The sequence below is a fragment of the Diceros bicornis genome, unplaced genomic scaffold (genome assembly GCF_020826845.1).
Source record: "Diceros bicornis minor isolate mBicDic1 unplaced genomic scaffold, mDicBic1.mat.cur scaffold_124_ctg1, whole genome shotgun sequence".
Classification (NCBI taxonomy): domain Eukaryota; kingdom Metazoa; phylum Chordata; class Mammalia; order Perissodactyla; family Rhinocerotidae; genus Diceros; species Diceros bicornis.
This window is the reverse complement of record NW_026691044.1, coordinates 647,893-673,503: the sequence shown is the minus strand read 5'-3', so window position 1 is coordinate 673,503 and position 25,611 is coordinate 647,893. Positions and strand designations below refer to the sequence as shown.

General features: G+C 40.8%; 3 protein-coding genes across 3 annotated transcripts in view; 1 reads left to right on the top strand and 2 right to left on the bottom strand.

Moving 5' to 3' along the window:
* Window positions 1-25,611, top strand: part of LOC131402530 (adhesion G protein-coupled receptor E4-like) — a 494,190-nt gene that overhangs the window by 47,259 nt on the left and 421,320 nt on the right. The gene's annotated exons all lie outside the window — the stretch shown is intronic.
* Window positions 1-25,611, bottom strand: part of LOC131402526 (centrosomal protein kizuna-like) — a 283,064-nt gene that overhangs the window by 40,175 nt on the left and 217,278 nt on the right. Inside the window, 1 exon segment of the mRNA XM_058537229.1 lies at window positions 25,149-25,464. Within this exon segment, the coding sequence (XP_058393212.1) occupies window positions 25,149-25,464 (316 nt within the window).
* LOC131402539 (5'-3' exoribonuclease 2-like) overlaps window positions 1-25,611 on the bottom strand; it is a 141,438-nt gene that overhangs the window by 90,888 nt on the left and 24,939 nt on the right. The gene's annotated exons all lie outside the window — the stretch shown is intronic.

Genomic DNA, 25,611 nt, shown 5'->3' with positions numbered 1-25,611 from the left:
TTTACATAATATAATGTTACTTTTAAAAAGTTTTATAAAATACATTTACTGTATTTTTAATGAGACTGAAGAATAATAAAGCACCACAGTTGGTCACATCCAGAACAACGTTTTGGGGAAGGAAATTGTATTGCTAAATGAGCAACGACAAAAAGGCATCATCTGCAGAGGTGGTCTGTAGTTCTGAGTGTGGGGTTTAGGAACAGCCCATATACAGAACGGTGGGCAAAGGGCAACATGACCGGCCTTTGCTTCCCATTCCAGTGCCTGCAGAACACTGGCCTGCACACTCAACTTCTTCCTTCTCATGGGTTTGACCCTACCCTCCTTCCAAAACATAAGAAGGTTTTGATCTTTAAACTAAGAACACATGGCCTGGATAGAAAAGATTACTTTTAAAACCATCACTTTGGGGCTGGCCCGGTGGCATAGTAGTTAAGTTGGAGTGCTCTGCTCCGGCAGCCCAGGGTTCTCAGGTTCTGATCCCGGGTACGGACCTACACACCGCTCATCAAGCCATGCTGTGGTGGCATCCCACATACAACATAGAGGAAGACTGGCACAGATGTTAGCTCAGGAACAATCTTCCTCACCAATAAATAAATAAATAAATAAATAAATAAAGTCTTAGTTGCATATTTTATCTCTATTAAAAAAATAAATAAATAAAACCATCACTTGATCATGTTCTGGTTCTGTTTTTCACATTTAATTCCCAAGGAAATTTGTTGATTACAATCAACAACATTTAAAATCCTCCTAAGACCCATGAGAATTGTTAAGTCTAAACAGAAGTAACAGAATGCATTCATGCACCCAACACTCAAAGACCACAACTGCTACAAAATATAACTAACGAACCAAAGCGGGCTGTTGTCAGTCAAACCCTGATATGCTAATTCAATTTGTGTAGCTTACTGGTCATCCTGAAGCAATTTAGCACCTTCACCAATAAGAGAAAACCTCCAGTGACCACCCACCCACAGGTACACAAATACATCAGAGAACCAGAGACGTCTGTAGAAGCCCTACCTCCATAAAGATGCAAATTAAGATTTAAACAGTGTAACAATTGGCGAGAGCTAATCCTTTTACAGAGGTGTAAATGGCTATTGAGAACTGAATTCCGGCTGCTAGCTTTTGTTAAGTAGCATTACAGACAAGTTTCACCCAAGAGTAATGCCACCAATTCTGAAGACTATTGATAAAATAGTTTCCTAAAGCCAGTGCAATTTGTTTACTCTGATATCAAGTTTCCTGACCATAAATCCAAACATGTAAATATAAACCACATCAAGAATTAGTGCCCTGGGAAAATAAACTGGGAGGAACTATCTCAAGCCTGACACCCAATGGCTGGAACAGCTGTATGTGCGGCTACAGAGAAGTCTGTATACGGGGTTTTGTTTGCCACACAAAACAGTTGTAGAAAGGACAAACACATACATAGTTAAAGAGTATTTTTCTTTTTTTTTTTTTTTTTTTTTTAAAGATTTTATTTATTTATTTTTTCCCCCCAAAGCCCCAGTAGATAGTTGTATGTCACAGCTGCACATCCTTCTAGTTGCTGTATGTGGGACTCGGCCTCAGGATGGACGGAGAAGCGGTGCCTCGTTGCGCGCCCGGGATCCGAACCCGGGCCACCAGCATCGGAGCGCGAGCACTTAACCACCAAGCCACGGGGCCGGCCCAAGAGTATTTTTCTTTTAACGGGCTGTCTTACAAAACCTATGTTTTGGTGGCTCCCTTGGTCCCCATTGTGCAGCCCCCTGGGTGGTCCCTTCCAGGGGGCCACTTGAAGGGAACACAATGCCAAAAATGAGGGAAGGAGGGGACAGCAACACAAAGGCCAACAGAGCGGGGCGGTCTGCAGCGGCAGGCTGCAGCTAGGGGTCAGCAAACAAGGCTCTCTCTCTGGACCCAGGAAACAAGGGCTCCTTCTCCATACCTGGAAACAGCGTGATTAAGCTGACAGCTTGAATTATGGGCTGCATTTTGTAGGGTACGGTCTGTCTGCGTTAAGGTCCTCTTTATTGTAGCAGAGGCCTCACAAGCAAAACCCTTGCCTTTTCCCCCTCTTTGGCTTCAAAACATCATTCTGTTCCATTTTAATTTTCAGAACTACTCCTTCTCCCATATCACCTTTCCTTTTTTTGTTTTTTAAGTTGCTTAATGAGGTGCTGGGAGGCCTGAGAGAATTTATAATAGGGTGTTTCCCTCTACCCTTAAACAGAGATAACCAGCCTGAACCCATAATGAGATTTTAGCAGCCGAGTCATTAGCGATGGCTGCATAAAGGATGGTTCCTTTATGAAACGGATGTGTTCTTTTTTTTTTTTATTATTTATTTTTTACCCCAAAGCCCCAGTAGATAGTTGCATGTCATAGATGCACATCCCTCTAGTTGCTGTACGTGGGACACGGCCTCAGCATGGCCAGAGAAGCGGTGCGTCGGTGCGCGCCCGGGATCCGAACCCAGGCCACCAGCAGCGGAGCGTGAGCACTTAACCGCCAAGCCACGGGGCTGGCCCTGAAATGGATGTGTTCTTAATTTGCTCTTTGATAGGTCTGTGGATCCCAAACTTAACACCTGAGTTGATAAAAATCCTCTTTGCTGGGAAGGTGAACACTGGAAACATTTACTCTTGCTCCCTGGATTTCCTTTAAATCAGCACAGATGTGTCGCCAGAGGGGTGTTGTCATTAGGGTGCTGGCTGCACCCTCCAATCTGAGGTGCACACAACAGATTTATGGAGCCAGTCACCTAAAGTGACCTGGCTTTAAATATCTGCTGCAAAAAAGAACATGGAGGGTAAATGTCTTATCATACAACTTTATGCCTTTGATAGTGCTCAGGGCAAGCTACCCCAGGAAGCACCACTCTGGTATGCAGATTATTTCGAGCTGAAGACAATAAGGACTCAGAGAACTCAGGAAGAATATTTGAGTTGCCCCTCCCAAACTGCCTAAAGAATTTAAAACAAAAGATCTGTTTCAGGAAGGAGTTATTATCATGACTGCTATAAAGATAATGTAGGATAGAGGTTACAATAGAAAAGGCACCAACAAGCCCATCTTATCGGAAGTTCTGTCTCTCTGGCCACATGCTCTAGATGGCCCTGCGAGGGGTTACCAGACAATCATTTACAAGGGAAGTCTCCATTTGTAAAGGTATCTCCCTCTCTGTATTGGGAAGAGAGGGGATGACCTCATTTCTAGAGACTTATCAATGTAGAAGGTGAGGCCTTAAAACTGCATAATAAGCCTTACTCTTGTTTACAGTGCTTTAGTGATAATCTCCTGTAACTAACACCCCCGCCCCCAACATCCTCCTTGTCTTTGGTTGGACATGGTATTTAAGACGAGAATCTCTGCTATTGTGTTGAGAAACGCAGTGTCCCTGCTTTCTCCCATGTATACATGTTATTAAACTTGGTATTATTTTCTCCTGCTAACCTGTCTTGTTATTTGGTCAGCCATAAGAACCTTAAGGAAAAGGGCAGAGGGAGATTCTCCCTCTTCCCCCGACACCTTTCAGAAATGTAATACAATCAGGCCTTGTATTTTGACTAAATTTAAAGAATACTATGAACATAATAAATTTTTTTATTAGACATTATCATAATTGGTTCTATAATTAAACTCTAGAGGGCGCTTTTTGTAAAAGGGCATCTGATATTTTCAGGGTAGAATCATCTTTGCTGGAGCTTAAGGACTAACAGAGGATCATAAAACAAAACACCAGACTTTTGCTGTTACACGGCTCTCCATCTGTCTCCACATGTGTGTATGTGCATGTGCAGGTGTACGTGCGTCTGTAAGAGAAGAGACAAGGAGGACCAGACTGGGCTGGCAAAGATTATGCTACGTGAGGGGATCCAGGGAGAAGGCAAATCAGAAGGCATGATGGGATGGTGGATGGGCTTACTGAGGGCTCAGGCAACGTTCAGACTCTGAAATAAGTTAGTATGTCACTTCTCTGGGATAAGTGAGTCTCCTTAGAAGCCAATTAACTCTGATGAATGGGAATGGGGTCTAGGGCAGTCACCCTCCACTGAGGGAGAGCTCAGACCTGTAGGGCAGGTCCCTCCCTGGGTTCTGACTCATTGTTCATTGTTCGGGGCCCACCTCCATGATGACAATGAGATGGGAGTGGCAGCACCCTGGGAGGGCACCAGCAGGAAGGAGACTGAACACTTGGCTATTAACGATTGCCTCCTGCTATGTGAGTATGGTAGAAATCAAAGACAGAATTACTGACAAAATTGTGCTGGTTTTCTGCTGGCTCCTTCAGAGGGCCAATACTGTATTAAAATGAAGAAGCTGAATCAATTTATTATTCAAATGCTCATTCACCTAAGAAGCTGCTAAAAGGAAGCCAAAAGAAACAAGAAAGTGAATGATAACAAACCATCATTATGAATGAATAAAGGGGATTAACCGGGAGGAAAGGCAGGCTGGATGCAAGCTAGGAAATAATGCCCACCTGGGTAGACCCTGGGAGCCAGGTGAAAAGGCTTCTCGTCAGTGTGGAAGTTCAGGGGATGTAAGACAAGCACATCCCCAATTCCAGGTAAGTACACCTTTCAAAACAGCAGAAACCAGTTTCAGCTGTGCCCATGATTACAGATGTAATAATGCTCCAAAACAACCATGTCCAGCATACATCCATGTAATATATAACATCTGATCAGCAAGCACCATCAATCCCAGACCCAGCACTGGAAATTCTTTTAGGGATTCAATTATCCTAGAAAGTAGTGCTTTTCAATGTTTAAGGTGGCAGAACACCTGGAATTCTTAGAACTTTCTGTAAAATATCATGAAGTACTGATATACGTCATTTCATCACACAAATTAGGAACATTTTTACTAGCGGACAATGAATATATGTATACAATATAAAAATCAAACCACTAACACAAATACCCATGATGAAAAACCAATCTATCAAACCTAACAGGATCAGCTGATTTCACATTTTTCATTATTATTCATTTGGTACTCTCATTCATTTTCTCTTCCAGTAGGCAAGCTATAGCAGGTAACCAAAGTTTTATTAAAATAATTTTGAGGAAGTTCTCAAAATTACAAAGATTTATTTTCCTAAAAATTGGAAAAGACCACTTGACTCAATAGCAGGAGAATTCTACTGGAATATATCTGAGAATCACTGCACTAAAGAAAACGAATCTAGCATTGTTTTAAGCAGCAGATTCAAACACACTTCCAGTCCACAAAAATGACAAGCAAATTAAAATGAATTTACACTGACAAAGGAAAATAGAAAAAAGTTAGACAACTAGTTGAAGGCCATTAAACACAAGGTGTTCAGAAGTGCTCCTCACATCTCTCTTGTAGGTTAAAGTAATACTGTAAGTCTCCTAACTGGGACTCAAAATAGTGAGATTCAGTACAAAAGCACAAGAAAACATATCAAGGTCTCACTTATTGCTTTTTGAGTTTTTCTTATCTGCTTGGCCTATCTGCACAGATTCCCTCACAAAAGCCATCACTGAATGGAAGCTTTCCCACTCAGTTATCAAGCTCAAATGTTCCTTATCAAATCCCACCTTAAAATAAGTTTCATTTTTCTAGAAGCCTATCACCAATAGCTCAACAAGTGCTCTTCAAAAGGTGAGAAATATAAGTTTAAGAGAATAAAAGGGAAGATGAGCCATAAGGAACTGATCAAGTCTAAGATCAAGGTGCTGGCTGGCTTGGTTCCTGGTGAGGGCCCACTTCCTAGCTTGCAGACGGCTGCCTTCTTGTTGTGTCCTCACAGGGCAGAGAGAGGAGGAGAGCTCTCTCAGGTCTCTTCTCATAAGGGCACTAATCCCATCACGAGGGCCTGACCCTCATAACCTCATCTAACCTTAATTACCCACTAAGGGCCCATCTCCAAATACCATCACATTGGGGGTTCAGGCTTCAACATATGAATTCTGCAGGGACACAACTCAGTCCATAAGAACACCGCTGCCACCATCTTGTTCCTGGCCTAAGGATGAGGTCAGCACTGAGGATGACAGAGCAGGGAAACGGAAAGGACCTGGGTCTTTGATGACAAAAGTGAAGGGCAGTATCAACCAATCCCAGGGCCTGCTTTACTCCTGGACTTTCAGAAATAAACAAAAATGTGTTTATTGTTTAAGGCAGTTCGAGACAGTGTTCCCGTTATTTGTAGCCTGGTATATCAAGATAATTAATAGGTAAATGTTCAACAAGGCCAGAAAGCCAAGTTTGAAAAAAGAACTCTGATGGATGGCTTTTCCATAATTCAAATTTACATTTCATTGAAAAGAATTTAAGGGAGGTATCTTTAAATGACGATCCTACCCCTGTCACTCTGCTCCCCTACCATGTCTCCTTTTTATAAATACCAGTAACAGCAGAATCTTTGCTCTTGGTGTGGCTGGGCCAGCACAAAGCAGGATCGAGGGGCTGTTCATGTGCTGGGTGTGGAGGGATAAGAGAAAGACCCCTGTAGCCCCTGAATGTGTTCCCCTGGCCTGCAGTGGTGCTATACTCTGCCACATGAGCCACTCCTTCAGCTGGAGTGACCAACAGTTCCCTAGACATGGGCCATGCTGGTCTGTCTCCAGGCCTGTGCTCCAGCCATTCCTCTCTTAAAATCTGGAATGGCTAATCTCCTTTCATCAGCCAAACCAATCACCATGGCTATTCTGGTTTTCTATTGCTTGTAATAGCTAACCTGAATTTAGTGGTGTAAAACAACAATCGACAACTTTTTGTTATGCTCATGGCTTCTGCGGGTCAGGAATTTGGACAGGGCACAGGGCAGGTGGCTTGTCTCTGCTCTGCAATGTCAGGGACCTCAGTCTGAATATCACGGGGTGATGTGGAACACAGGTGACTGGAATTATCTGGAGGCTTCTACACTCACATCTGGAGCCTGGGCTGGACTAAATTCAGGCTCAGCTGGGCCTGCTGACTGCAACACTGACACACGGCCTCTCCCTGAGGCTTGTTTGTTGTTAGCCCCACTTTCTTGGAAACCTGGCCATATTCCAGTCTCTCCTACCTTATTTGAATCTTAAACAACCAAGACTTGACCCCTAGAGTCTCCTCTCCAACTTTTGAAACCATAGGTAAACTTGTTCCACTCAGAATAAACTACTTTTAGATCTCAAATTTGTATTGAAAGAGGTCTAATTTTTCTGCAGCCCTCGTGGAATGTGGCCTGCTGGTTCCCTCCCTAGCAGAGATGCAGGCCTGCTATATTCTCTCATCAGCCTCCCTAGTCTCTCTTTCCCCCTGCCCTCCCTTTCTCCCTCTCCCCAATCGCCTCCTCCCTCCCCTCCCTCTACATCTCTTATTTGGCTCCCGGAGTGCTGGGATAGGGCCTCTTAACACTTCATTGAGACATCTCCCCAAAAATGTTGTAACTCACTTAAACATCAAATGATAAGAGGGATTCTAGGAAAACAGTGGCAGCACAGCCTTTATTTTTAAAAATCTCCCTGAATTCCCTTATATAAATATAAAAAAAAGATAGAACAACTAGGAGAGCAAACCAAAAATTCATGCATAATATCTATGACAAAATTATGTGACAAAATATGAGTGAGTGGAACAAACTACTGATAGCAACTAAACCCCCATTATATCTGCAATTGTACAGAAGGAAGTGGAGGGACAGCAAAAGTATGAATGACGTTCCTGAGAATGCAAGAACCTCCACATCGTCAAGCGGTACTCACTGGCAGGCTGAGGTGAGAAGGGCAGCCCATCTGGAAGGGGGCTGCAGGTCCATTTCAAGGGTTAGAACAGAGGGACTGCGGTAGGTGCAGGAGCAATCCGGGCCCTACCACTCCAGAACCTTACCAGTCTAAGTGCCCTTTCAGCAGAGCTCTGCACTGAGGAGAAGCTGCTGGGAGTGAACTCTAAATTGAACTTAACTGGGACAATAACGGCAGAGGAAGAATCTTTCCATTTCAAGTGGAGGAGGGGAAAAGAGCCAAGGGATCTAAGAAAGTAAGAGGCCACATACAAACATTCTGGGAGAACAACAGAAGAGGGAGCTCTGGAGCCATAAAACTAGGAAAGCCAGCCTGGCCCACCTGCCCCTCCTGAGTGCAGGAGAACTCCTCTCACCAGACATAGGCCCAGAAAAGATTCCAGGTCTCTTTATCAGTAAAGCGCAGGTAACGACACCTCCACTGCATAGGGCTGCGGCAGCAGATGAGATAATGTATGTAAAGCAGCTGGCACAGCATCGGGTACACAGTAAGCACTCAAAGATGATCGAAATTATTACCATTATTATAAACATTAGCATATCAAGTTTATATAACAACCTTAAGCCTAACTCTAACAAAAGATTAAAGATTTCAGTTAGGCCACAGTGAAGTGTGGTAAAACACCACTGTCCCACTCCAGAGGACATTTCCCAAGTTGTCCACCCCGGACTCAGCACCCTTCTCCGCAGAACAGTACTACCCAGTACATAATTGCTCAATTCTGCCTCTCGCCTTCCCTTTCCCCAGCTGCAGGCTGACCCTTTTCCAGCTGCTCACACATCCTTGCTTCAGAGAGCCTCTTACAGCTCCCTGGTCTACGATTTTCCTTTATGATCAATTTTCCGCCCTGATTATCTTGTTTCTGGAAGGTATCTCAGGTTTTAGGAAAACTTCTGATCACACCCAATTGGATGATGATTTCCTGGTTGAACTCGCAGAGTTCTGGAGCCTCGCTGGTGACCTCATGTACTGATGCTAAGCACAAGCTCTACTTACGGTGCATCATACCCAACACTTCTCAGTGAAAAGGGCTAAATAAAACAAACTGTCCATTTTGTCAGGATTCTGATTCATTGATGCTAGAAATTAAATTTATCAAATTGCTAAGAGTCAGAGTAGGAGAGACAGAAGCCAAGTTCATTTCTGACTTAAAAAAAAAAAAAGAGGTTGGCCATTCCCTTTATATGTCATGTATGTCCCTGCATCTTGACTTCCAGAACCACACTATCAGATTACCATTAACTATCAAATGCCAACATGTGCCAGTCACTGTACCAGGTGCTTTAGCTGAAAAAATCAATCTGATGAAGATAGTAAACTAGAACTTTGACGTCAAATTTAATTAGTCAAAAGATGATACTGGTCAAAAGGAGATCCAAGACTATAATCACAAAAAGGTCATGGCTCTGCCAGTCTTCCTGTGGTCTAGAGCAGGGAAAGAGAAAGAGAACATTCCAAACAAATCACTAAGTTCCTGATTTGTTTCTTGTGATCATCTCTAGTTAAAGAAAGGGAATTAGGGACAGGGCTAGCCTGACAGGAGAAATAAAAGGGAACAGGTTCATATTCTGGATAATTTTTCATAAATGTGTACAAAACATAATATTCTGAAATCACATATTCTCCATGTCAGCAGATGGTTATGAGTTTGGAAGGCTTTCTAGTAACCACACATAATAAAATAAGAAAGTACTGTGTATAATTTAAAAGGACAAATTGTTAAAAGACTTGGGAGGGCTCATCACAAGGAAAGAAAGATGAAATGGAAGGGGAGAAAACTGTTCCACCAATAGATTTAAAAGGTAAAAGAAAAACTAAATTAGAAATGACTTTGTCAAAGCTATGCATTTCATAACTAAAACTGAAAGTGGCCAAACGATATCTGGTTTCCCCGGCCTTCAGAAAGGAAGCAGCAGCCAAGTGGAAGCGACTATGAGGGAGAAGGGAAGAAGAGACACCAGGTAGGCTTCAGGGTGCTGATACTATTTCTTGACTGGGTGGGGGTTACCAGCTGTGTTCACTCTGTGATAATTAATGGAGCAGTACACTCATGATTTGTTCACTAGTATGTAGGCTATACTTCAATAATAAAATTCATTTTAAAAAGAGCACATGACAAGGACTTCTGCTTCTTGTAAAGGCATCCTAGGTAATGCAGGCCAATCCTTGCACTAAGAACAAAAAAAAGTATAAAAAATATCTCTTTGATAGCTTAGAGAGATAAGGCAGTGATGAATTACAGGATCAAAACCTAGAAAAAAAGGAAATTCAGAGAGATAAGCCTAACATCTGGGGCAATTTTTCTTTGAAGGGCATGTGCCAATTCCAGAAAAGGCAGCTGAGAGTCTGAGAAGCTGAGTGGAGCTCCAGGCAATCCCACAGAGTGGGAGAATAAAAACTGAAGTCCAGGTCTACCAACGAAGGGGAAACTTAATAAATCACCCACACTTTGAACTGGAACTTCAAAGGGCTGCTTCCTGTGGATAACGGTGAAACTGAGTCTGGCCCTCAAAGGGACCAAGGCCTGGCTTCACACTGTATCAATTCTTCAACCTGGATGAAAGGGACCCAGGATCACTTCTGCCCCAGGCACCTGCCAGAAGCAAATGCAAATCCTCTTTAGAGGAGGAAAACTTCCTTGTCCTCAAATCACTCCCAAAATGCTCCTACACAATATCCATTCAAAAATTGCCAGAGATTTGAGAAAAACAAGACAAGAGTGATTAAAAAGCGAGAGAAAGAAAAGAAAACAGAAGCAGACCCATGGGGAAGAAATGGAGATCCAGTCTCTAAGGTACTTATACTGTCTGGAAAGAAAGTAAAAATATTAATTAACAACAGATTTTGAAAGGTCAGAAACTTATAGATGAAACAAAAATTAGTAAATATATAGGTGATTAGAATCATGTAATTATTAAGCTTGAGCTAACAGAAACATACAGAACCCTACCCAATGAAGAGTGAATATACATGTTTTTGCATTATGGGCATTTATAAAAATTGGCCATTACTATGGCCAATCAACAAAGACCAAAGGACAGATGTTGTTCAGAACACATTCTCTGCCAACAATGTGATAAAATTGGAAATCTATAATGAAAAGAGAATCCTCTTTTCCCCTAATATGTTTAGAAACAACCAAAAATCATTTTACATAATACCTATGTCAAAGAAAAAGATATAATAATTATAAACATTTAGATAATTATGTTAAAATACTTAAAACTGAATGGGAGTGATAGCATTATTTGTCAAAACCAGTGGGGTGCAAGTCAAGCAGTACTTACATGGAAATTTAAAGCCTCAGAAGTATATGTTCTAAAATGGGAAAGACTGAAAATTAGGCATTCAACTCATTTAGAAAAAAACCACATGGTAAAACCAAGCAAAGTAAAAAGGGAATAATAAAGATAATAACAGAAACAAACGAGATTTTTAAAAAGCAACAGATGGGATGAAATCTGATTATTTGGAGAAATTAATAAAATAGACAAATCTCACGCAGGATTGATTGATGAAAAAAGTTGGGCAGACATAAAATTATGAATGAAAAAGAAACATAATTATTGACACGGTAAAAATTCTAAAATATAGGGTCCAGCCCCGTGCCCTAGTGGTTAAGTTTGGCATGCTCTGCTTTGGCGGCCCAGGTTCAGTTCCCGGGCGTGGACCTACACCACTTGTCGGCAGCCATGCTGTGGTGGTGACCCACACCCAAGATACAGGAAGACTGGCAACAGATGTTAGCTCAGGGATGATCTTCCTCAGAAAAAAAAAAAAAGAAAAAAAGAAAAAAAATTGTAAAATATAAAAGCTGCCCACAAATTTGAAAACTTAAAAAAGTATTAAGAAACTAGAAAATTTTTCTAGTACACTCTACATTTTCAAAATTGACTCAAGATGAATGAAAACATCAATATACGTATAAGCATTTAAGAAACAGAAAAAGTAGACAAAAATTGAGAGAATTTTCATCAGTGCACCTGTCTTGCAAGAAATGTTACAAGTTCCTCTGGTTTTAACCTCTGCGAGTGTTCTCGGTATCCCCGACTCCTGCCTTTGCTCTAGGGCACCCACCTCTTCTGACTGAGGCCAGAAGCCTACGGTGAGAAGGGTGGGAAAGGCTGGGGAACCAGGTTCAGGTCGGTCAATGGAGACTTCTTTTAACATCTCCCGTACAGACACTGAGTGACAGTTAATGCCTACTTCGCTGACCATCTGGTCTGAGGACTGCTGCCCTCTTGGAAGCCTGGTTCTGGACTTGTAAAAATTTAAACCAAAATAAAGATAAGGAAAGTCTTAGATTTTTCAGATCAAAGTAGGTGAGCTAACAGGAGAGGCACAGGCAAGACTGGGGCATGAAGTGCCAGGCAGAACAGGAAGGGGATACGCTGACAGCCCCACCTGCTGGCACCAGGTTATCTTTTCAAAAGTGTAATGCACAACCTTACTTTGGGAACAAAAGCGATCATTTGTGGGGCAGCAAGAAAAAGCTCAGGGGGCCACTTGTTGAGGGGCAGAGGTCAGGTCCAGGAAAAACAAGAGACAGTGGTGAAGAAAAAAAGCAAGTGAAGCAGACACCTGAAGGCATCATCACATCTGAAGGAACACTGAATCCATAAACATGCTTCCAGCTCCGCTTAGAGTGACTTGCGGGTAAATGCTACAAGAAACACAGTTTTATGCAAGAATTTCAGATGCAAGAACTTCCTTCCCATATTTAACTTTGAAGAGGGGCTAAATTAAAATCACTAGAGGAGATTCACTTCATGTGATCACATTTTTATGACCCTGAGAAACCAAGGCTTTCATTTATTTAGTGTAAAAGGCAGCATTACGTTTTGCTGTCAGCCATACTCCAAGGGGGGAAGGAACAAAGCAACTCTGCGAGTGCTTTGCTCAGCTTGAAGAAAGGCACACAGCACTTCCTCAGCTTATTTGAGGCTGGAAGGCACAAAAATCAATACGGACAGAGCAAAAGGTCAAATTGCCACCGCTTAGTTTTCTTTTCTTTTCCTAATTAAATAATCTCATTTGCTTCTGGAGCTTCCTTATTCAACCAAATGAAATATTATCTCTGATATTCCAGTTTTTTAGGCAGTAGAGAGTTACTGGGAACCAGCTCAGGGTATCAGTTAAGAATACAGACTCTGGACCCAGACGGCCGAGCTCAAAGTACACTGAGCCACTTTGTGACTTTGAACATAACTTCTCTGTGTCTCAGTTTTCTCCTTTGTAAAAGGGTAATGATGATAGGAATAAATGGATTATTATAAACAAAGCTCTTCACAACAGTGCCTGGCACAGAGTGGGTGCTATTGAAGGGTATATCACCATTATGATTGTGATTTGCATGGTAGAGCACAGAAATTAAGAGCATGAATTCTGGCATCCGGCGGTCAGTTCGAATGCTAGCTGCACCTCTAAGGTTATTTAATCCTTCTAAACCTCACTTGAAATACTCCACTTGGCATCTGCAGCACAACTTCTTCTTGGTTCTCTTGATTCTTCCCTGCAGCTTCGCCTCAAACTCCTTTGCTGTTTCCTTCTCATTTTCCTGACCTTGAATGTGGAGCCAGGCCTTGGGCTGCTTTCCTATTCACACTCATTGCCTAATGTTCTTCTCAGGGTCCACGGCTTTAAAGTGCATTTATACTCTGATGATTCAGTAAAGTTGCAGGATACAAAATCAACATACAAAAATCAGTTGCATTTCTATATAACAATCCAAAGAAAACAATCCCATTTACAATAGTATCAAAAAGAATAAAATACTTAGGAATAAATTTAACCAAGGAGGCAAAAGACTTGTACATTAAAAACTACAAAACATAGCTGAAAGAAATTAAAGGAGAGACAGACAAATGGAAAGATATCTCATATTCATGGATTGGAAGATTTAATATTGTTAAAATGTTCACACTATCCAAAGTGAGCTACACATTCAATGCAATCCCTATCAAAATCCCAATGGCATTTTTCACAGAAATAGAAAAACCAATCCTAAAATTCATATGGAACCACAAAGGACTCTGAATAGCCAAAATAACATGGAGAAAATGAACAAAGCTGGAGGAGTCACATCTACTGATTGCAAAACATATTACAAAGCTACAATAATCAAAACAGTATGGTACTGGCATAAACACAGACACACAGACAAATGGAACAGAATAGAAACCCAGAAATAAATCCACATATATATAGTCAACTGATCTTTGACAAGGGCATCAAGGAGGCACAATGGGGAAAAGATAGTCTCTTCAACAAATGGTGCTGTTATTCACGTGGAAAAGAATAAAACTGGACCCTTATCTTACACTATACACAAAAATCAACTCAAAATAGACTTAAAAATCAACTTAAACGTAAGACCTGAAACTGTAAAACTCCTAGAAGAAAACATAGGGGAAAAGCTGCCTGACATTGGTCTTAGCAATGATTTCTTAAATATGACATCAAAAGCACAGGCAACAAAAGCAAAAATAGATAAGTGGGCCTACATCAAACTAGAAAATTTCTACACAGCAAAGGAAACAATCAACAGAGTGAAAAGGCAACCTACAGAATGGGAAAAATATCTGCAAACCATATATCTGATAAGAGGTTAACATCCAAAATACAAAAGGAACTCTAACAACTCAACTGCAAAAAACCAAATAACCTGATTAAAAAATGGAGAAAGGATTTGAATAGATATTTCTCAAAAGACGATATATAAATGGCCAACAGGTATATGAAAAGATGCTTAACATTACTTATCATCGGGGAAATGCAAATCAAAACCACAATGAGATATCACTTCATACTTGTTAGGATGGCCATTATTAAAAAAAAAAGGAAAGAAAAGAAAAGAACAAGTATTGTTGAGGATGTGGAAAAACTGGAACCCTGTGCACTATTAGTGGGAGTGTAAAATGTTGCAGCCGCTATGGAAAACAGCATGGAAGTTCCTCAAAAAATTAAAAATAGAACTACCATATGATCCAGCAATCTCACTCTGGCTATTTATCCAAAAGAACTGAAATCAGGATCTCAGAGACATAGCCGCACTCCCATGTTCACTGCAGCATTATTCACTGCAGCATTATAGCCAAGAGGGGGAAACAAACTAAATGTCATCGACAGATGAATGGATAAAGAAAATGTAGTATATACATGCAATGGAATATTATTTAGCCATAAAAAGAAGGAAATCCTGTCAGATGCTACAACATGGATGAACCTTGAGGACATCATGCTACACGAAAGAAGTCAGTCACAGAAGGACAAACACTGGTTGGTTCCACTTATATGAGATATCTGAAGTAGTCAAATTCATAGAAGTAGAAAGTAGAATGGCGGTTGCCAGGGGCTGGGGGAAGAGGGAAATGAGGATTTACTGTTCAATGAGTATGACGTTTCAGTCGTTCAAGATGAAAAAGTTCTAGGGATATGGTATACAACAGTGTGTTTACAGTTAACAATATTGTACTGTACATGTAAAAATGTTAACTTTTCAATAAATGGTGCTGGAACGGGATATCCACATGAACAAAAATGAATCTAGACACAGATCTTATACCCTTCACAAAAATTAACTCAAAATGGATCACAGACCTAAACGTAAAATATAAAACTATAAAACTCCTAGAAGATAACATAGGAGAAAGTCTAGATGACTTTGGGTATGGTGATAACTTTTTATTTGTTTATTTATTTTTTATTTTTTTCTGAGGAAGATCAACCCTGAGCTAACATCCACGCTAATCCTCCTCTTTTTGCTGAGGACGACCGGCTCTGCGCTAACGTCTATTGCCAATCCTCCTCCTTTTTTTTTTTTTTTTTCCCCAAAGCCCCAGTAGATAGTTGTATGTTATAGTTGCACATCCTTCTAGTTGCTGTATGTGGGACGCAGCCTCAGCATGGCCAGAGAAGCAGTGCGTCAGTGCACGCCCGGGATCTGAACCCGGGCCGCCAGTAGCGGAGTGCGCGCACTTAACCGCTAAGCCACGGGCCCGGCCCTGGTGATGACTTTTTAGACACAACACTAAAGACATGATCCACGAACAAAATAACTAATAAGCTAGACTTCGTTAAAATTAAAAAACTTATGCTCTGCAAAAGATAACATCAAGAGAATGAGAAGACAAGCCACAGACTGGGAGAAAATATTTGCAAAAGACACATCTGATAAAGGACTTATATCCAAAATATACAAAGAGCTCTTTAAAACTCAACAATAAGAAAACGAATAACCCAATTAAAAAACGGGAAAAGATCTGAACAGACACCTCACCAAAGAAGATATACAGATGGTAAATAAGCATATGAAAAGATACTCAACATCATATGTCATTAGGGAACAGCAAATTAAAACAAGAAGATATCATTACATACCTATTAGAATGGCTAAAATCCAAAAAAACTGACAATAACAAATGCTAACAAGGATTATAGAAACAAGAACTCTCATTCATTGCTGATGGGAATGCAAAATGGTACAGCCACTTTGGGAGACAGTTTGGGAGCCTCTTATAAAACTAAACATAGTCTTACCAAACAATCCAGCAATTGCACTCTTCGGTATTTACCCAAATGAACTGAAAACTTACATCCACACAAAAACCTGCACATGGATGTCTACAGCAGCTTTATTCATAATTGCCAACAATGTGGAAGTCACAAAGATGTCCTCCAGTAGGTGAATGGATAAACTGCAGTACATCAAGACAACATAATATTATTCAGCACTAAAAAGAAATGATCCATCAAGCCGCAAAAAGACATGGAGGAACCTCAAAGGCATATTACTAAGTGAAAGAACCCAATCTGAAAAGGCTACATACTATACGATTTCAAGAATATGACATTCTGGAAAAGCCAAAACTATAAACTGTAAAAGGATCAGTAGTTAGCAGGGGGTGGGGGTGGGGGTATGAATAGGTAGAGCACACAGGATTTTTAGGGCAGTGAAAATACTCTTTATGATACTATAATGATGGATACATGTCATTATACATTGTTCAAACTCATAGAATGTACAATACCAAGGGTGAATTGTAATATAAATTGTGGACTTTGGGTGATTATGATGTGTCAATGCAGGTTCATCAGTTGTAACAAATGTACCACTCTGGTGTAGGATATTGATGATGGGGGAGGCTATGTATGTGTAGGGGCAGGCGGTATATAGGAAATCTCTGTACCTAATTCTTAATTTTATTGTGAACCTAAAACTGTTCCAAAAAATAAAGTCTTAAAAAATGTTAAGAGGATAGATCTCATGTTATGTATTATTTTATTTTATTTTATTTATTTATTTTTCCCCCCCTAAGCCCCAGTAGATAGTTGTATGTCATAGTTGCACATCCTTCTAGTTGCTGTACGTGGGACGCGGCCTCAGCATGGCCGGAGAAGCGGTGCGTCGGCGCGCGCCCGGGATCTGAACCTGGGCCGCCAGCAGCGGAGCGCGCGCACTTAACCGCTAAGCCACGGGGCCGGCCCTGTATTTTTTTTTAAACACAAAAAATATATGTATATCCAGAATTTGACACTTCTCACTGCTGCCACCCTGACCCAAGGCACCACCACCTACTCCCTAGATTACTGTAATATTCTCTAAACAGGTCTCCTTGCTCCCACCCTGTCCCCTACAGTTCATTTTCCATTAAGCAGCCAGAGTGGTTCTTCACCTCCCTTGAAGCACAATCCAAAGTTCTTCCTACAGCCTACAAGACCCTTCGTGATGTGGCCCACTGATATTTCTCTCACTCCATCTCCTACCTTCCTCACTCACCTGTTGTGGTCCAGCTGCACTGGCTTCTTTGCTGTTCCTAGAAATACCACGTATGCTGCCACTAGAGGGCCTCTGTACTTGCTGTTCCTGCTGCATGGTATTCTCGTCCTCAAGATATATCCCACTCATCTCCAAGACACTGAAGGAGAGAAATGAAACATAAATTGATAAACAAACAAATATACCAGGGTGAAAATTAAGGTAACAAAGAATAAAGCAGGTTAAATAGACAGAGAAGGCATGGGTACAATTTAATGTGGCTTACTCTCACTCACTTTAGATCTCCTCTCAAATGTCAAATCACCACAGAGACTTTCCCTGAGTATCCTACACTAAATTGCATCTATGCATTCTCTATGCACTTAACCTGCTCGTTCTTTGTCATAATATTTTCACACAGATTGTTTATTGGTTTGTGTTTTCTTCCTCCCCTCCACACGCATGATCATAAATACCATAAGAGCAAGAGTAGTGCCTGGGACAGAGTAGGCACTCAGTAAATATTTAATGTTAAATGAACAAAGTCCTATACTAGCTATCTATAGACTCGTAACAAACTACCCCAAAGCTTTGTAGCTTAAAACAACAACCATTTTGGGGCCGGCCCCGTGGTGTAGTGGTTAAGTGTGCGCTCTCCGCTGCTGGCAGCCTGGGTTTGGATCCCGGGTGGGCACCACGCACCACTTGTCAGGCCATGCTGTGGCGGCATCCCATATAAAGTAGAGGAAGATGGGCATGCATGTTAGCTCAGGGCCAGTCTTCCTCAGCAAAAAGAGGAGGATTGGCATGGATGTTAGCTCAGGGCTGATCTTCCTTACACACACACACACACAAAAAAAAAAAACAATAATAAAAAAAAAAACACCACCATTTTATTATATCTAATGACTTTGTGGATCAGAAAATCAGTCAGGGCTTGGCTGAGTGGATTCTTCTGTTTTAGGTATTATTGAGAGAGGTTATTCAGTGATATCAGCTGGTGGATGCACTTGGTAGAGGGTCCAAGAAGGCTTCGCCTACATGTCTGGTACTTTGGAGGGGATAGCTGCAAGGATGGGCACAGCTGGGACCACAGTCTAGAGCACCTACACATAATTTCTTTACCACGGCAGTCTCAGAATAGTCAGACTTCTTACATGGTGGTTCAGGGTTCCAAGAACACATGTTCCAGCAAAAAGAGTGGCAACTGCACGGCCTTTTATAACTCAACTTTGGAAGTCATAGAGGATCAATTCTACCATGCTCTATTTGGTTGCAGCAGTCATAAGCCAATCCATATTCAAGGGAAGGGGAGAGAGATCCCATCTTTTAATAAGAGGAGTGTTGAAGAATTTGCAGCCATATTTCAGATTGCTACAACCCCATACCTCACAGTACAGAGCTTTGGGCCTACTAGGTATTCAGGAAATTTTGGTTGACTCAAAATGGAATTACAAAATGGGATTTTCAACTAAGGTACTATAACTAGAAGAGAGAACAGTTTGGTTCTTTAATACAGGGGTTTATAAAAAATAATTAATTTTAAATGGTCTACATAATTTCAAAACCAAAAAACTAAACATAAAACTCAAAACAGACCATCTATGAGGGGCTCACCAATAGACTGGACATAGCTGAGGAAAGAATCAGTGAGCTTGAGGATATGTCAGTACAAATTTCCCAAACTGAAATGCAAAGAGAAGGAAGAATGAAAAAAAAATGGGACAGAACATCCAAGAATTGTAGGATAATTACAAAGGGTGTAACATACAAGTAATGGGAATACCAGAAGGAGGAGAAAGAGAGAAAGGAGCAGAAGGAATATTTGAAGTAATAATGGCTAAGAATTTTCCGAAGTTAACAACATATACCACCAAACTACAGATCCAGGAAGCTCAGAGAACACCAAGTAGGATAATTACCCAAAAAATCTACACCTAGGAATATCACAAAAATCCTTAAAGTGTATGCACCTAACAACAGAGCATTGAAATACACAGGCAAAAAGTGATAGAACTGCAAGGAGAAATAGATAAAGCCACTATTATAGTTGAATATTTAGTCACCTCTGTCGGTGACTAACATATCCAGCAGGTAAAAAGCAGCAAGGATATAGCTCAACTGAATAGCACCATTAAATTGGATCTAATCGACATTTATAAGATACTTCATCCAACAGCAGCAAAATACACATGGTCACATGGAACGTTTGCTAAGACAAACCACATTCTGGGCCATAAAACACACCTCAACAAAGTTACAAGAACAGAAGTCATAGAAAGTATGTTCTCAGACCACAACAGAATTAAACTGAGATCAATAACAGAAATATAGCTAGGAAATCTCAAAATATTTGGAGATTAAACAACACACTCCTAAACACATGGGTAAAAGAGGAAGTCTCAGAAGAAATTTAAAAATATTTTGAACTGAACGAAAATGAAAATACAACTTATCAAAATTTGTGGGATGCAGTGAAAGCAGTGCTTCCAGGGAAATTTATAGCACTGAATGCACACATTAGAAAAGAAGAAAGCTCTAAAAGTCAATAATCTAAGCTCCCACCTTAGGAAACTAGAAAAGAGAAGAGCAAATTAAATTCAAAGTGAGCAGAAGAAAAGAAGTAATAAAATTTAGAGCAGAAACCAATGAAATTGAAAATAGGCAAACAATAAAGAAAATCAAAAGACAAAAAGCTGGTTCTTTGGGGAAAAACCCAACAAAATGGATAAACCTCTAGCCAGGTTTATTAGTCTGCTCAGGTTGCCATAACAAAATATCACAAATTGGGTGATTTAGACAACAAAAATTTATTTTTTGCAATTCTAGAGGCAGGGAAGTCCAAGATCAAGGTGTCAGCTGATTTGGTTCCTAGTGAGACTTGCAGATGGCCACCTCTCACTGTGTCCTCACATGGCAGAGAAAGAAAGCTCTGGTGTCTCTTCCTCTTCTTTTAAGAGACCAGCCCTATTGGATAACGGCTTCACCCTTATGATCTCATTTAATCTTTATCATCTCCTCATAGGCAATCTCATTTAAAGCTCAGGGTCCTCTTCCAAGTTCACTGGTTGTTGGCAGAATTCAGGTCCTCGTGGCTATAGGACTGAGGCCCTCAGCTCCCACAGGGCACATACCATCGTCTGCCACGTGGCCTTCATCACAAGATGGCAAGTTTGCTTCTTCAGGTGAACAGGAGAGTATCTCAGCTGCTTTGAATCTGATTTCAGTAAGTGCCCAGTCCCTTTTAAAGGTTGATCTGTTTAGGTCTGGCCCATCCCGAACAATTCCTTTTTGATTACCTCAAAGTCAACTGATTTGGGGACTTTCATTATGTTTGCAAAATTCTTCACCTCTGTCACGTAACATAGCCTAATCACAGAAAGGAAATCCTTCAAACTCACAGTCCTGCCCACACGCAAAGTGAGGGGATTATACAGAGTGTACATCAGGGGGCAGGAACCTCAGGGGCCATCTCAGAATTCTGCCCACCAGTGTATACAATTAATCCTGATGAAACTAATGATGTCAGATTAATTCTCCTAAATCAAGTTACTCACCATACCACTCTTCTCTTAAAATAACCTTCAATAGTTCTGGAAAACACAGAGAAGGAACTTTAAATTCTTTACCCTGATAGTCAAGGTCTTTCTCAAACATGACCCAGGCAACATTTTAAACCTTTACTCCAACAAGCCCTGCTCAATGAGCCCTTAGTCACACGCTTTGCTCTGCCCTCCCACGCCCTTTGTGTTCTCTGTATCTGCATTCCTTCTTGCACTCTTCCTCCAGACCTCATTCACTCCTTTCCCTCCTCCTTCTTATTCAAGCCTTTACAGCCTTCAAGATGCTGCATCAATACCCCGGGATAAAACCTTTCCTGACCCTTTTGACTCACACTGAGGTTATCTTCATTTGAATTTGTCCTCAAGTACTGTGGTGGATTGCAAAAAGCAACCGTAATCTTCCCATTCCTGTGTGCAATCATTTGCAATGTGACTTTGCCACTCATCCCATCAAGAGGTGGATTATATTTTTTCACCTCTTGACTCTAGGCTGGGTCCTGTGACTTTCTTTAGCCAATGGGACATGAGCAAACCTGACACAAGCAGACACTTTAAAGCATTTGTGCACTGGGGCTTGCCCTCTTGCTGTGCTGGGAACCCTGCTACCACCACCAGGTGACTGAGGTTGGACTACTCTACTGGACGATAAGGGACACCTGGCCAAATAATTCTTGTAGCCCCAAATGACACTGGGCCAACCACCTGGCACCTGAAAAATAATAAATGTCTGGTGTTTTAGGTCATGGAGCTTTGTACCAATGTTTGCAGCAAACTACTCTTTAACAATGAGATTCAAGGTCCTCCTTTTTAACAACATTGCTTTTACTCAGCTTCATTCTAATATGCTTCCTTGTGAGAAATGTGAATTATAGCTTGCAATGAAGGAACTGTGCAGGAAGCACAAGCTGGTCTTCAATTATCTGGAAATATCCATGGGGGTGGGTCATGAACCTTCTCAAAGATGCTTGGCTTTTAAACAGAGAAGCAATCCATATGTCCATCAACAGATGAATGGATAAACAAAATGTGGTATATCCATACACTGGAATATTATTTAGCCTAAAAAGGAATGAAGTTCTGATACCTGCTACAACATGGATGAATCTTGAAAATGTTATGTGAATTGAAATAGACCAAAAGGACAAATATATAAGGGGGACAAAAAAGTTTTGGAAATAGGTAGTGGTGATGGTTGTACAATATCATGAACATAATTAACGTCACTAAATTGTACACTTAAAAATGGAAAATTTTATGTTATATACATTTTAACACAGCATTTAAATATTAATAATATAATATGCCAAAAACTCTTGAATTATACACTTTAAATGGGTGGATTGTATGGTACATGAATTATATCTCAATAAAGCTGTTAAAAAGTTTTTTTAAATAAAACAAACAAAAAACAAGAGAAAACACCACCAAAAGTCACCCTTGATTTCACTTTTCTCCTCAGATGGAAACTACGCTGCATACTGCACATCTAGTTTCCCTTCACTGCCAGGAAGCTTAAGACCAAGTTTTATGTTCAAGGTCAGCAACTCAGCTGGCACATAGATGTGCTCAAACATAGTATCTATCATCATTCTCATCAAATCAGAGGTTCCGCTTTCCTGTTCAGATCCTTCTATGTGTCTTCCTTTGTCCCATCTCTCGATCTTTGTTAACTAAAATTCATTCAAGTGACTTTTCTCCAGGCCCCCAACAGACCCTAAAGTAAACTGAGATAATGAACCTTTGAGGTCATAGTATTAGCTCTGTAAATATGACACTATAGTCTCAGATGAATAATTAACCCTCAGAGCAAGGAGAAGAGCTCATGCTAAAGAGGAAATAAGAGAACGCAGCGCCTCAAAAGCGGTGAGGATGTCAGCAGTTTAACCAGGATCATTTAAACCACCTTCAACCTATTCCTGGGTAGTACTTTTTTTTTTGTTTTGTTTATTTATTTATTTATTTTTTCCCCCAAAGCCCCAGTAGATAGCTGTATGTCATAGATGCAAATCCTTCTAGTTGCTGTATGTGGGACACGGCCTCAGCATGGCCCGAGAAGCGGTGCGTCAGTGTGCGCCTGGGATCCGAACCTGGGCCGCCAGCAGCGGAGTGCGCGCACTTAACCGCTAAGCCACAGGGCCGGCCCCTGGGTAGTACTTTTACCACAGAAAAATCAATGGGCTCAAATTTGGTAACAGACAGAAAACAACCATTGCTGACTGACCTTTCATCCTGGGACCATTCCATTAGGACAAACTATTCAAAAATTCCCCAAATGCCCATATTTTCTAACAAATTTTGGAAAACTATATCCCAAAATTCTGAGGAACTTGGCTTTAAGATCATAGGAAAAAGTCAGTCATATAGGAGAAGGAGAGAGAGAACATTCTTAATTCTATACACATACCCAACTTTTTTCATCTCAGAAAAAGCCTGAGTCCTGGGTAAGTACGCTAGTCCCCCAGTTAATCCACCAAACTACTTACTTGTCCAATGAATTGCTATAAAAAGAAGCCTACAAATACGAAACCCAAAACAGATACATTCTATCTCTAGTAATAAAGTTTCTGATGATGTAGTATATAATACCTGTACCTCTTTGACGAGAGAAGTATTCTTACTAGAAAAATCCAATGGGGGGCCAGCCCGGGGGCACAAGCGGTTAAGTGCATGCGCTCCGCTGCGGCGGCCCGGGGTTCGCTGGTTTGGATCCCCGGCGCGCACTGACGCACCACTTGTCAAGCCATGCTGTGGCGGCGTCCCATATAAAGTGGAGGAAGATGGCCATGGATGTTAGCCCAGGGCTAGTCTTCCTCAGCAAAAAGAGGAGGATTGGCAGATGTTACCTCAGGGCCGATCTTCCTCACACACACACAAAAAAATCCATTTGGCTTGCCACTCTAATAAATCAAATTTCCCAATGACAGGAACCATGTTGGTTCTTCCATCCACAGTACAAGTACTTTGTACTTGGATGTGCTATTAATAAATATTTCTTGAACATCACTTTAAAGTCAATCAGACTATAAATTAAAATTTTCACCATAAGTAGATAATGAATGGTAAGAGGCAATACATTAAAGGTGCAACGCTGCTCTAAAAGAGAACATATCCCCTCATATACAAGGATGCCCACTTGGCTTTTCACTGTTGCTGGGACTGTTGGAAAGAAAGAGTGATGGCATCACAGTGTAACAGAAAATTCTAGTGGTGGCATGTGGGTTGGGGAGGCAGGCTGTATGGAAGGTCTGCCCCAACGGCCTCCGTGTCATTCCTATGCCCCTAGCCTTGATTTCCTCATTTTTAAAAGGCGAGATCTACCTTAGTTTGTTACGTAGGTTCCTTCCACTCCTAAAAGAGATTTGATGCTATTAGAGTTATTTTTCATTGCAGAATTGGTTTTCAACAGTTTCCATGTTTTCTACACAATTCCACCTAGTACCTCCAATCAATAATAAAAAATTATACATGAGCTTTCATGAGTTGGATATTATAATAAGTGCTCAAAATGTATAACACTGATGTTGTTCCTATTTAACATTAAAGATTCCAGTGTCCTCATATTTACATTCAGAAAAGGAAAGCTGGCTTAGATATACACTTAGAAGAACTTATTAACTCATATTTAATCGTATGACAAAAATGACACCATGGCAAGGGATATTAGGATTAAGCAAATTAATTAGATACAAAGTTCCTAGCCTCTAAAGCTGAATTCCTAGTAAGTTTAACCGTTTGTCACCTTCTGTGTTACCACAACTTCAAAATGATTTGTTTTCTTAAAAGGCTGGAGGGTAGGGGTGGGGGGAATGACTTATGAATTAACCAGGGATTGTTTGGATATAATTATAAACTGCAAATCACCATGATTTCAATGATATTCAGACTTTTAAAGCTATTTTATAAAAAAAGAAAAGAAAGCAAATTAGACCTTTGCTAAGAGATTATTTATGAGTAAGGAACTTATACATTCATGACTGAGTGTTCGACAATACATTCCCAGTGGAATGATCTCTAAAAATGTCTATAATTAAAAACAGAATAGTAAAAAAAAATTCAATGGCTTACTCTCTTGTTGGTGAGTTAGTGGAGGATTCCTTTTTTGAATCAGGAGAGCTTAGAGTTTGCAAAATACAATTATGTTTTTCGGTGGATATGGCACCTCTTTCTTGCTCAGAGTGGATTAATTTTAAGGCCTCTATTCCATCTTCTCCCTCCATCTTGTCATTCGGATTTGGCTGTGGTTCTGGACTCTCTAAAATCAGACCATCTTCACTTACGGCAACTGTGAGGTCACTGCTGCTGCTCAGACTTTCCTCTTCCTGCTGTTGCTGCATTTTCCTGAAGGGCTTCTGTGCCTCGGGGTCCCCGTGAGGAGGATGATCTGGAAGAGGGGATATGAAGAGACTACTGATCACTAAGTGCAGGGAGAAGCGAGGTAAGACGTTCCACCTCACGGAATGGGATTATTCATCAGTTAAAACATGTAGAAACGATCCATGATTAATTACAGTATTTAAAAACTCATTAA